At 35.7% G+C, this 12,230-nt stretch overlaps 1 protein-coding gene across 3 annotated transcripts; it reads left to right on the forward strand.

Moving 5' to 3' along the window:
* Positions 1–1,295: 1,295 nt before the first annotated feature.
* Positions 1,296–8,932, forward strand: LOC121759606 (molybdenum cofactor sulfurase-like). Of its 3 annotated transcripts, XR_006041690.1 has the most exons (23): positions 1,296–1,518; positions 1,817–1,915; positions 2,010–2,068; positions 2,180–2,340; positions 2,505–2,659; positions 3,293–3,419; positions 3,705–3,807; positions 3,878–3,923; positions 4,019–4,057; positions 4,133–4,289; positions 4,512–4,614; positions 4,764–4,880; positions 5,220–5,297; positions 5,379–5,480; positions 5,869–5,953; positions 6,029–6,130; positions 6,361–6,425; positions 6,833–6,984; positions 7,293–7,528; positions 7,629–7,765; positions 7,994–8,104; positions 8,191–8,420; positions 8,665–8,932. XR_006041690.1 is itself a non-coding variant. In XM_042155258.1 (22 exons), exons 1-22 carry the CDS (start codon positions 1,401–1,403, stop codon positions 8,287–8,289), a joined length of 2,451 nt encoding a protein of 816 aa, XP_042011192.1. In that variant the 5' UTR covers positions 1,296–1,400; the 3' UTR covers positions 8,290–8,872. The 3 variants fall into 3 exon arrangements, 1 of the variants encoding a protein (XP_042011192.1); XM_042155258.1 differs by having other exon boundaries at positions 8,191–8,872; XR_006041691.1 differs by lacking the exons at positions 7,994–8,104; positions 8,191–8,420; positions 8,665–8,932 and having other exon boundaries at positions 6,833–6,950.
* The last annotated feature ends 3,298 nt before the right edge of the window (positions 8,933–12,230 follow it).

Consider the following 12,230-nt stretch of genomic DNA (forward strand, 5'->3'; position numbering starts at 1 on the left):
TATATATAATATAATTCATGTATTTTTGGTGCAACAAAACTTAACTAATCAATTCATATCATGAACATCACTCCACTCTTTGAATAAGTCTGGTAATTTTTATATTTCATTTATATTTTTATTCTTTCTAATATACTATCACAATTGCTACTACAAGAAGAAATCACAAAACAAAAAGCAAAATGCAGTCGTCTATCATAATAGAAAACAAATTTAATGAAGTTTAATTTTTTCCATGAAATTTATTTATCAGTCATTTTAGCGTAACAAACTAAATTATTTGCAGAATAATGGAGACATTTAAATGGAGTAAAGCTAGCAAAAAAGCCCATTTTTGGAAACGGCCCAACCGCCCAAGCCCAATAAACACCAACTTACATCTAGGGACGTCAATCTGGCTAATCCGTTCGGGTTCGGGCCAACCTACTCGGATTATCGGGCTATTTGGGTGCATGCTATTCAGGTTATGAATTTTTCGGGTCATAAATTTTCGACCCTAACCCGACGGGTTTCGGGCAAACCCATCGGGCTATTCGGGCCTAAAAACATTCAAAAATAATATCTTGTAATCAAATTTTCCTCAATAAAATGATTTTAAGTTATAGATATTTTTACTTTTTAGTGTTAGAATCATATAAAATCTTTAAATTTTTCATAGTTTTCCTCAATAATAGTTGGAGAAAAGCTTTTTGTATCAATCAACTACAAACTAAATAAAGATAAATCAAATTAAATCAATCAATTTCAATTAAAGCTTATGTTCGTGTTATTATTTTGGCATTGTTCATAATTAATTTTTTATGAAAATTAAAAACCATATCTTATATGAATCATTATTAAAATGATAAATATATTAAGATTTTGACGTGTTAATTCTTAATTTTGTATTGATTTGCTTTGGTGGTGGTAAGAGTCGTAAGACAATAATGGCAGATGATGGGACGATGGAGTAATGAGTTAAGATGGAACTTGAAAGTTGATAGCGTTGGATTGAGTGGGAAAATGTAGAAGGTAGATTGAAGAAGATATATGATTGTGTCACGTGAATTCAAAAATATAAAAAACCTCTAAAACAAAACATTTTTAATTAAAAGTTGCAATCAGCTTAACCCGCCAACCAATTCGGGCCAACTCGTTTAGCCCATTTTGTATTCGGGTTATAAAATCACAGTCCTAACCCGCTCATTTTACCGGGCTATTCGGGCCAACCCACGAGTTTCGGGTTGAATTGACATCCCTGCTTATAACATTAAATTGGAATTCAAGAATCTTCATACCGAAAAATAAAATAAGAATCTCGTTTTCCTTGTTGTCTGACAGCGTTGCTTCCTTTGGTTAACTGGTTCTGTTTTAGCTCAATTTTCTTTCTGTCTAAACGAAATACCTTTTTTAGCTCAAAGATGGATGGCGAATTCGACAAGGAACGGTTCTTGAAGGAGTTCGGTGGAGATTATGGTTATCCAAATGCACTCCACAACATTGATCAAATCAGAGCTAACGATTTTAAGCGATTGAATGGTTTTAACCCTTTCCCCCTTTTCTCTTTATTTTTTTCGACCTGAATTTTATGTAGAATGTATTCTTCTTGCTTGATAAGTAACCATCGAGGAAATTAACATTAGGCATACTTGATTCTTCACCAAGAATGAGAATTTTGATATTATTCAGCTGAATACGATTTGGAGTTAATTTTTTTTTTCTGTTTTGTGATTGTGATGTTGATGGCATTAAGAAAGTCGGAATCTTGAGAGAGAAAAGAATCTTTTTTGGATTATGTTTTGTGGTTCTTGATTCTAGTGTTGGTTGGGCTGTGTAGATGTAGTATACTTGGATCATGCTGGAGCTACTCTATATTCTGAATCGCAAATGCAGGGCGTTTTTAAGGACTTGAGTTCTACTCTATATGGAAATCCCCGTATCCTTCGCTTCGTTTTAGTGAAGTGTTGATTGGCTTTTTCTTTAGACTTGAATTCTGAATATATGGATGTGATTCTTAAACTAAACTATAGATAGCCAGAGTAGTTGCAGTGTGACAACCAGTGACATTGTTGGGGAGGTTCGTCAACAGGTGAGGCCTTATCTTGATATCTGTTTTTAGCTAGCAATTTAGAGTTCCGGGATTTTGTGTTGATTTTCATTTTTGCATAATATTTGAGGGGTTGTTTGAAAATTGGTGCAGGTCCTTAGTTTCTTTAGTGCATCTCCCAAAGAGTACAAATGTATATTCACCTCTGGGGCAACATCTTCGTTAAAACTTGTTGGTGAGACATTTCCATGGAGCCGTGGGAGTAATTATGTGTACACGATGGAGAATCACAACAGCGTTCTTGGGATCAGAGAGTATCCTTCTTGTTGAATGGTTTAAATAATTTAAGGGCCTTTTTTCAAATTTGAACGACCTGAACTGATGAAGATGGTTGGATGCACTGCATTTTTCGTGTTCCAGTTCCATGTTCGATACTATTTGTGTTTTAGATATTTTCTTCCTTAATGTTTTTCATTAGGTATGCCCTTAGACAAGGTTCTGCAGCCATTGCAGTTGATATTGAAGATATTACTGAGTCTGATGCAATGAGTGATAGGAAATCTGGCATTAAGATTGTACCACACACTGTACAAAGAAGAGGCGAAGCTGACTTCGGGAAAATAGATGAAACCAGTTGAGTTATTCTTGACATACCCACAACAAAATTTGCTAGTTTATCTTGTACTATTATACAGTGAAAGTTCCTTCTTTATGCAACTAGATATGGCATCATATGAAACAGTGGAGAAATCGAGTTTTTACCATAATTTAAACAGGAGCTCACATTCACAGACAATCCTCAATCGAAATTGAAGTGAAAAACCTTTGTCTAAATTTTTTACCCGTTTGTATTATTTACAAGGGTGAGATTTTTTAGCGGTAACATATACTCCCTCCGTCCCTAAAGAGTATGCACTATTTCCTTTTGCGTCCGTCCCCAAAGAGTATGAACTTTCAATTTTGGAAACTCTCTTCTCTCTAATGAGGTGGGACCCACTCTCCACTAACAATACTTAAAAAACTTTCTCTATCTATCTCTCTCTTACTTTACCAATAATGCATTAAAACTCGTGCCGAACCCAAAGTTCATACTCTTTGGGGACGGAGGGAGTAGTTTCTTAGAAGTGCCTATCGATATTAGGAACCAGTACTAAGAGCTATAGTTCTCTGGATCACTTAACAGATATGAGAATTATATAGTGTTAGTAAAAACTATGCTGTTATAATCATCTAACGTTGTTCTATGCGTGTAAATGCGTTTTACAGGTGAGACATACAATTTATTTGCATTTCCGTCAGAGTGCAACTTCTCGGGTCTTAGATTCAACCTTGATCTGGTTCATTCTATAAAGGAAGGTTCTTGTCAAATACCAGGAACTTTTCCAACTCAGAGGTATTTAATCATTTTATGACTAGACATTAATTTTTTTTTAACTTGAGGGCCACTCTTGATTCGATGTTTATGAAGCAAAAAACCATGGAGATGGTGTATGCTTTCATTGACTACCAGCTTTACTAATAACTGTTTTGGAAAACCAGCTTTACTAATGTTGAGATCTTTGTGTTTCTGCATCTGCTGAACTTGAGTGAATGAGATCTATGAAATGGAGAAACATGTTGTCTGTTTGGAATATAACGATTTTATAGCTGGAGATTCATGCTTGATATCTGTGAACAGTGGGCACTGGATGGTCCTGATTGATGCTGCAAAAGGAAGTTCAACATGCCCTCCTGATTTGTCAAAATACAAGGCAGATTTTGTAGTTGTCTCATTTTATAAGGTATTTATGCTATTACGTGTATGTTGTCATGAGTGCTGTTGCTTTTCTCATTATTATTTTGTTCCCTCAGCTATTTGGATATCCAACTGGAATTGGAGCTCTTATTGCTCGAAACGGTAGACTTCCTAAGAAGAATGATATAAGCTTGAAATTCTTGGAAAGTGCAACAATCTAACAGAAATCCCTCCCCCTCCAAAAAATATTGTTACAGAGTCGGTTAAGTTATTGAAGAAGACCTATTTCAGCGGAGGTACATATTTTTTCATTTTTCTCCAAGTTATAATCACATCTGGTTGATGTACTCTTAACTTTCCAATCTCTTTAGGCACAGTGGCTGCATCTATCGCAGATATAGACTTCTACCAAAGAAGAGACGGTGTTGAGGAATACTTTGAGGATGGCACCGTATCTTTTCTCAGCATTGCATCCCTTCATCATGGATTCAAAGTTCTTAACACATTAACCATGCCTGCTATTTCCAGGTGCCACAGAACTTGTCCTCATCACCAACACCAGTGAACATGCATGACTGCCATCTAATTTGATTTGTGACATTCGAGATATTGCTTCCGAGTAGCTGAGTTTGAATGTGGCTGTATTGGATAATATAGGATTTACTCATTTCACCTTTAAATTGCTTTTTTTTATTTCATGTTACTTCTATACCTTTCAGATCAATATTAATTGGGCTTTCATCTCTTAAGGCACACAAGCTCGCTTGCCTCATACGTTAGGAATGCGCTACTGAAGCTGAGGCATGAGAACGGAAATTGTGTTTGCATGTTGTATGGTGTTAATGGTAATGAGGTTAGTCATCATTTTATATGAAATTAGGATGTAACTCTATTCCATTAACCCAAACCTTACCCTCCTTTGACTTGCTTGAAAGTGGTTGAGCATTATGATATTGTCTTTATTATTTTTGCTTACTCTGGTTATAAATATTCTTCCTTCAGTCATTGTTCGATTCAATGGGTCCTGTAATTTCATTCAACCTGAAAAGACATGACGGATCTTGGTTTGGCTATCGAGAGGTGGAAAAGTTGGCATCCTTGTCCAATATCCAGTTGAGGGTAAGACTGTTGAGCTCAACCTCTGTATCAGGATACGTTTAATATTTGTCCCTTCAATTTTGCATTGGTTAAAAGATTGTAGTTTGATGTCATGACATTTAAAGATCCTTATGGTCGTATCAAACAATCAATAATCTTGTATTTTGTGTCTTCAACAGTTCTAAAATGTTATGGAATAGTTGAGCTTTTTCTTAATTGTTTCCATTTCTGTGGGTGGTAAAGATCTATACAGGGGATGTGTAATTTTAAAATATAAAGTTTTCATTGGTTTTTGTTAAGGAAAATAGGATATGTTTCTCTGAGTACGAGCGTTTTGAAGATCTCTGATGTGTTTTTTAGACAGGGTGCTTTTGTAATCCTGGTGCATGTGCAAAACATCTTGGTTTGTCTCATTCGGATCTTGTTTCTAACATTGAGGTATACACTGGTTACTTCACCATCTATTAACTTGTTATATAAATAAAATCAAGTTGGAGACTGTATATTTTCTAAATTCAGGCAGGACATGTTTGCTGGGATGATCATGACATATTGAATGGCAAACCAACTGGAGCAGTTAGGGTGTCATTTGGTTACATGTCAACATTTGAAGATGCCATGGTATACTTTTCTGGATCTGTGGAATTATGTTGTCCATTCGATGCCAAGCTGTTAATTAATTTGTTCTTAGATTTTGCTTTCAACGATGTTTATGTGGTTTGCATGTGGTCGATCTCAGTTTATTTGTTTTAACTGAAGAAACTACAAAATTATGTCACTATTGTTCACTAATAGTTCGCTACAAGTTCACATTGTAGATATTATGGTTTTATGGGTAATGGTGTTGCTTCCTGGTTAAATTGATACCGTGATCTAAATGTAACATCTTAAAACTGACACTACTTAACACTACTCTTTATTAGATAGTGGTGATAAATTCATATAGATTCGAATTGCGTCTCTTCGTTTTTGTCCCCCATATGACAATACCTCTTATACTAATGCGCAGAAGCTTTTGAAGTTCATCAAGAGTTCATTTGTACCCCAAATGACACATAATATAATTGGGGAAAGACCTTATTCTGCAACTGAAGGTGGTTTATAATTTGACTAGGTATAGCACAACTGCATCGCATCTTCTGTTGACAAGCTGTTGTGTTGTTATGCAGGGGTTGAAAGGACTTCAAGATACTTCCTCAAATCAATCACTGTTTATCCCATCAAATCTTGTGCTGGCTTCAGTGTGGGGAGCTGGCCTTTAAGTAATACTGGTATAATATCTAAATTGCTTTTAGCTTGAGGAAAGATGTATTCTGGTCTCACTCGTCTATATGTATTCGGTAATAGAGATGGAAATTATTTCTAAGAATGACATAATGGTTCAATTGGCTTTGAAATTGCTTCGGAATGATATTTTTTTACCCTTAGACAGTGAATGTTACATTAATTTTATGTTTTAGTGTATGTTTCTGAATTCTGTCCGTCCACAAAAAAAATTCAGGATTGTTGCATGATAGGGAATGGCTTCTCAAGAGCTTCAATGGAGAAATTTTGACCCAGAAGAAGGTGAGTTTTAATATTTTTGGAGCTCTTGCATTTAACGATAGACTTCTTGATCACATATTTCTCGTTTTTAGTTCTTAGTAGCATTTGACTTAAGGGAGATGGAAGGCCAGTTAGCATGTATTATGCATGAACTGATAAGAGTGCCTAACAATGTTTTAATGTTGTGTGAGATCTATCCCTGCTTAGTTTTAAGTGTACTTTTCTTTCTCTCAGTAGTAATTTGCTCACAACTTGAGTGGTGGCAGTTATTTAAATACGATGTGCTCTTTTTTGTTTTGTCTTTCTTGAACGAAACATTATGAACTTAGACCTGTATAGCTTTTCTCATTTCTTTTCTCTTTTCGTGGATGACTTATATTCACTGCTGATTACTGCTACCATTATTAATTCATCTTTTTGGATTTCAGGTTCCTGAAATGGGTTTAATCAGCACGTTGGTCGATCTAAAATTGGGACTGCTTATTGTTGAATCTCCCCGCTGCAAAGAAAAAATGCAGATAGAGCTTTCTTCAGCTCGATGTATAGGTAAACGAGAAGTGATGGAAATACATTCTCAAAGGTATAAAATTTCTGTTTCATGTAAAACATTTTGCATATAATCACATGCTCATCTGACATCTCTCTCCACGTGTTTTAAATGGTTACTCGAAGAATGCTAGGCACATCATCTAAAGGATGATTTGTTTTCGTTAAATGGATAACGTGACTGAGTGTATTGCCCACACTTATCGCTTACTATTGCCGATCCTGACATGAATATCTGTCTCCATGCTAAACTATAATTCATCATATGAATCATATATTCATAAGGATGTTAATATTCTAACTAAAAAGGTCACTAAAATTGAAATCAATTTTTCTGTCTAGATATGAAGTTGGAGGCTACTGGAATGAAATCGACATCTGGTTTAGCAATGCTGTCGGTCGCCCTTGCACCCTTGTCAGAAGCTATGCTGTCCAAAATCAGACGCTGTCAAACAGGGAGCAGTGTATAGTAGGGATGTGCAGAGATTTCGAGACTAGATTGAATTTTGTCAACGAAGCTCAGTTTTTGCTATTATTGGAAGAAAGTGTATCAGATCTCAACAGCAGAATAAGATCAAGTACGTCGCTGTGCTTTTTTTCCCGTCTTAAAATTTTCTTTTGCATATTTCAAAATCATGCTTTCTGTGGTTAAATCGCTTCATTTTTTTTTGTCAACAGAGTTGCGTAACGGCTCACTTAACCAGCCAGCTGAAATTAATCCAATGAGGTTCCGTCCAAATATTGTCGTCTCTGGTGGTAAACCCTATGCCGAAGATGGTTGGAAGAGTTTGAAGATTGGAGAGAGTAACTTTAAGGTAATTTTTGGTGTACTTTTTATGTTTTTATTGCATAGTCCACTTTTCCTTTAACATCACAACTCCGTTAGTGTCGAGTGAATCTTGTTTCTTTGATTATATTATCATATTGTAAAAGTTCTAGTGCTCATATTCGACAGTTAGTGTCGAATGAATCTTGTTTCTTTGATTATATTATCATATTGTAAAAGTTCTAGTGCTCATATTCGACAATATTGACATGTGCAGTCTTTGGGTGGTTGCAACCGTTGCCATATGATCAATATGACTTCTACAGCCGGGACTGTGCAGAGGTCCAACGAACCATTAGCCACTTTAGCATCTTACAGAAGACTAAAGGTCAGCATGATCAATTCTATATAGCAATATTTATTGTTCTCCGTTGGTATACGACTACATTCTAGATTGTCGTTCCAATGTCACAGGGGAAGATATATTTTGGAATATTGTTAAGATTGTGCGATTTTATCGATAAAGATGCGTGGATTTCTGTGGGACAAGAAGTGATTCCAAACACAGATTAACTTTGCAAGTTATAAGGATGCACACTTTCCTCGGCAATTTGGGGTTTACATACGAATAACTGTAGATATATCTGGGTAGACGGTTGTCATCCACAAACGGAGTTCACGAGAGCTTGACTCGATAAACGTTGGTTAGTTCTATCTATTTCAAACATTGCATTATAGTAGTAATATATCTGTATTATCCGTAGTCCAGCATCAAACATTGCTTTATTCACGTTGTAGATTATGTCCCCCCATAATAAATGATATCACCTCGGAATTAGTCGTTTTAGAGGCTATGTGGTCCAAATACATCTCTCGTATTCGAAACCTGGTCTTTTTAGAGTCAGTATAGAGTAAGTTCTGTTTCTTTTCGTTTATGACCGCATACAGTAGCTGCTCGTGGAACGGGTATGGAGTCTGGACCCGGTCTTTCTTCACGGAGACCGGACTTGTTATATGTGGATGATGTAGGAGACAATGTTGATTCTGATAAATGTACAAGATATATGGGAATCTTTTGCAGGCCGTGGCCTATTTTAGATTATTCTTTGACTATGGAGTTTGCATAAACTAATTAAAGTTTTTGTTTTTAGAATGACTAGAATTTGTCTGAGTTGCGGCAGATGTTTAATTATATTAGTGAATTTGTTTTATGGAATGTTGGTTGAGCATGATTTGGTCTGTTCAACATTCTTGTGAGCATGATTTGGTCTGTTCAACATTCTTGTGTGCATCTATTTTGTTTTGTCGGTGTTGAAAATTTGAATTAGGAAGAGGTCTTGAATCATACAAAAATGCCAATTTGTTGTTGGTAATTTTTTATAGACTAAAGTCCCAAAATGGTCCTTAACATGTTGCGTTTTTTTGATTTTGGTCCAAAACATTATCTTTTGAATTATTCGGTCTCTCACATTTGAAATCGGATCACATTTGTTCCTTTTTGACGGTTTTAATTAGCGGGTCATAAATCCGTCACTATCTGGGAGAAACTGATCCGTCACTAATCCGATTCTGATTGCTGGGGTTTGGGGCTGGTTGCTGATCAGATTCTCGCCGGAGTGCGGGAACTTGCTGAAGGAGAAGATGTCGTTGGAGAGAGAGATGCTCTTTCGGCGGAATGCGGTGGTGGCGAGGCGCTTTCCGGTCTGGAGGAGTACCATTGCCTCCTCCATCAAGCCGAGATGGCAGCGTGCTTGCCCCAATATCGATTACCTGTTCGATGAAATAAATGCGTCAGATAACAGAGTCAATTCAACAAATCTGGTAATTGATTAAATCTGATGAAGACGGATCATCGTAGGTGAAAATTCTGGGCATAGAAACAGACTGAATTTGAATTTTCGTATATGATCAAAACGAATTAATAACGAGTGGATTAGGTCAAGCATCATTAATTGCAAACAGCTCGCTTCGCGTAAAATTCAAGCTTCCAAACTTAATTACTCAACAATAAACAAATCAGATCGAAAGAGATGGAGGAATAAGGAATTTACCTCCATTGCCCTTCCTTCAACGTTTTTACAGAGCCCAGCCATCACTTTCTTCCTCAAATCGGAGACGGAGAAGCACCTGAACGCAGGCTCGTCCCCACTCAGTGAGTCGCCGCTGGAGGAGAGGAGCTTGACTCGCTCTCTCGATAGCTGAGTCGACGAGTTATCCGACGAAGTGCTCGACGACGAATCATCAGCTGAGACTATCTTCAAGCTCGGGATATAATCCTGCACCATATCCGCCACCTCCATGAACCGACGGAGGTGCAGCAAACACCGCGCCTTAAGCTCGAGCGCAACCTCCATGCGCGGCGCCACAGTCAGTGCCGCCTCGAGGATTAGTGACGGAATTTGTGACGGATTAGTGACGGATCAGTTTCTCCCAGTTAGTGACGGATTTGTGACCCGGTAATTAAAACTGTCAAAAATTTGATGGAACCGTAAAAAATGGACCAAATGTGATCCGATTTCAAATGTGAGGGACCGAATAATTCAAAAGATAATGTTTTGAATCAAAATAAAAAAAACGCAATATGTTAAGGATCATTTTGGGACTTTAGTCTTTTTTATAAGGAGCAAGATTCAGACAAATAAAAGTGTAGTCCTATGTTTCCAGTAAGATTATTTATATTTATTTAATGCAAGTGTTCATATAAGTATTGACCCGATGGACATTTGATCCACAAAATAAATTAGTCTCGAAATTTAAAATTTGAAATTTAGAATGTATATAGCTCATGCCAAAATAATTTTTTATGCTCATCCTTGAATGGAACTGTAAGATTTGAAAAGGAGTTAACTACAAAAATGGTCCCTGGACTATGAGTTTATCTCGCCTATAGTCCCTGGACTTTAAAAATATCGTCAGACATCCCTGAACTAAGGGTTTATTTCGAAAATGTCCTTTTGAGCATTTTGAAAATAGCCAAAAGGACCAATTTCGAAATAAACCCTTAGTCCAGAGATGTCTGACGATATTTTTAAAGTCCAGGGACTATGAGCAAGATAAACCCATAGATTTTAGAATAGAGTGAATTACATTTTCAGTTCTGGACATTGCGCTAGTGCTTTCTATTCTTTAAAAATATCTGTCTAGACATTAAAATAATATTATTTGAAGGATTTTTAAATATTGTTAGTGGAGAGAATGAGTTCTTTTGAAAAAAGTTTTATAAAATAGAAAGTTCATAATTTTAAGGGATAGATAATAATTTACTACCTCCGTTCACTAAAAATGGACATAGTTGTGTATGGTATGAGTTTTAATGTGCAAGATAAAGTAAGAGAGAAGTAAAGTTAGTGGATTGAGATATTCACATTATTTAAATATTTAAAACTTTTCATGTTTATAAATTAGTCTAATTTTGGTGGATGACCCAAAACGGTAAAACAGATCTATTTTTTGTGGATGAGAGTAGTATGTTTTTCAGGGACGAAAGAAGTATTTGTGATCTTTTTTTATGAAAGAAAATTGTCATTACGACTACACTTGGTTCATTAATTTTTTTATGTATTTTCCAAGAGAAGTCGTCAAAGTATGTGACAAATAATTGCTCGACAAGGCATATACTTAAAGGAAATGAATAAACCAAAGCGATGGTTCTTTCTCTGCTGAAAAAGTTAAAGATAATTCTTATAGTTTGGAGGATATTTTGGTCCAAAAAGTAAAAGTATTCTTCTAGTAATATTATATCAATGCATAGGAACGTTTGCTAATATTGAAAGAATAAGGACTGCGAATAATACTAATACAATGTTAAAGACTAAAAATTTAGTTCTCTCTTTATGATAAGTAATCAAACAAAAACTAACGTAGAGTATGTCGTTACGTGTAGAAGTGCGCTTCGTATGATAAGTTTAGTACCTAAAAATAAAATAAAATTGGCACCTTTGACGTTTCCCGAAGAAATGTAGGGATTCAAGAAAATGATTTGTATGCCAAAAAATCCAAACACATCTCATAATATCACATAGAAATTAATGAATGTAACATCGATATGTACGTATCCTAGTGCATTGACTCTATAGACTTTGACCTTTACATTGTCATTTCATTTAATATATTGTCTGATTCAATTATACACACTAATTAAAGTACATAACTATTCATATGACATTTTCGACTTGGGAAAAAGTCTTGACACGGGGATCAGGACTGGTTGGTTTAGAAATATTACCCCCCCCCCCCCCCACATTAAATTGACCTCGTGGTACGAATTTTACAAAAATATAGGAGGATAGAAAAAATTTGCATCCTACTCTCATATATTAATTTTATAATAAAATGTGAGTGGAATAAGTTAGTGGAGTGTTTGGTCCATTACCAAAAATAGTAAAAAAGTAAGGAGCGTTAAATAATTGAGGATAAACGAAAAAGAAAATTAGTGCCAATTAATGGGGGACAGATGGAGTAGTATTTTAAAATATTTTTCAAATGATAAAAATTGTTCCATTAGTATTTAAAAC

The sequence above is a fragment of the Salvia splendens genome, chromosome 12, assembly GCF_004379255.2.
Source record: "Salvia splendens isolate huo1 chromosome 12, SspV2, whole genome shotgun sequence".
Taxonomy (NCBI): domain Eukaryota; kingdom Viridiplantae; phylum Streptophyta; class Magnoliopsida; order Lamiales; family Lamiaceae; genus Salvia; species Salvia splendens.

What these genes read in the sequence shown, in the direction of transcription:
- LOC121759606 (XM_042155258.1), top strand. Translation starts at nt 1,401, where the DNA reads ATGGATGGCGAATTCGACAAGGAACGGTTCTTGAAGGAGTTCGGTGGA. An exon ending in GGAACTTTTCCAACTCAGAG is followed by an intron (nt 3,420 to 3,704) that starts GTATTTAATCAT and finishes ATCTGTGAACAG; the next exon opens with TGGGCACTGGATGGTCCTGA. An exon ending in ACCATGCCTGCTATTTCCAG is followed by an intron (nt 4,290 to 4,511) that starts GTGCCACAGAAC and finishes TCATCTCTTAAG; the next exon opens with GCACACAAGCTCGCTTGCCT.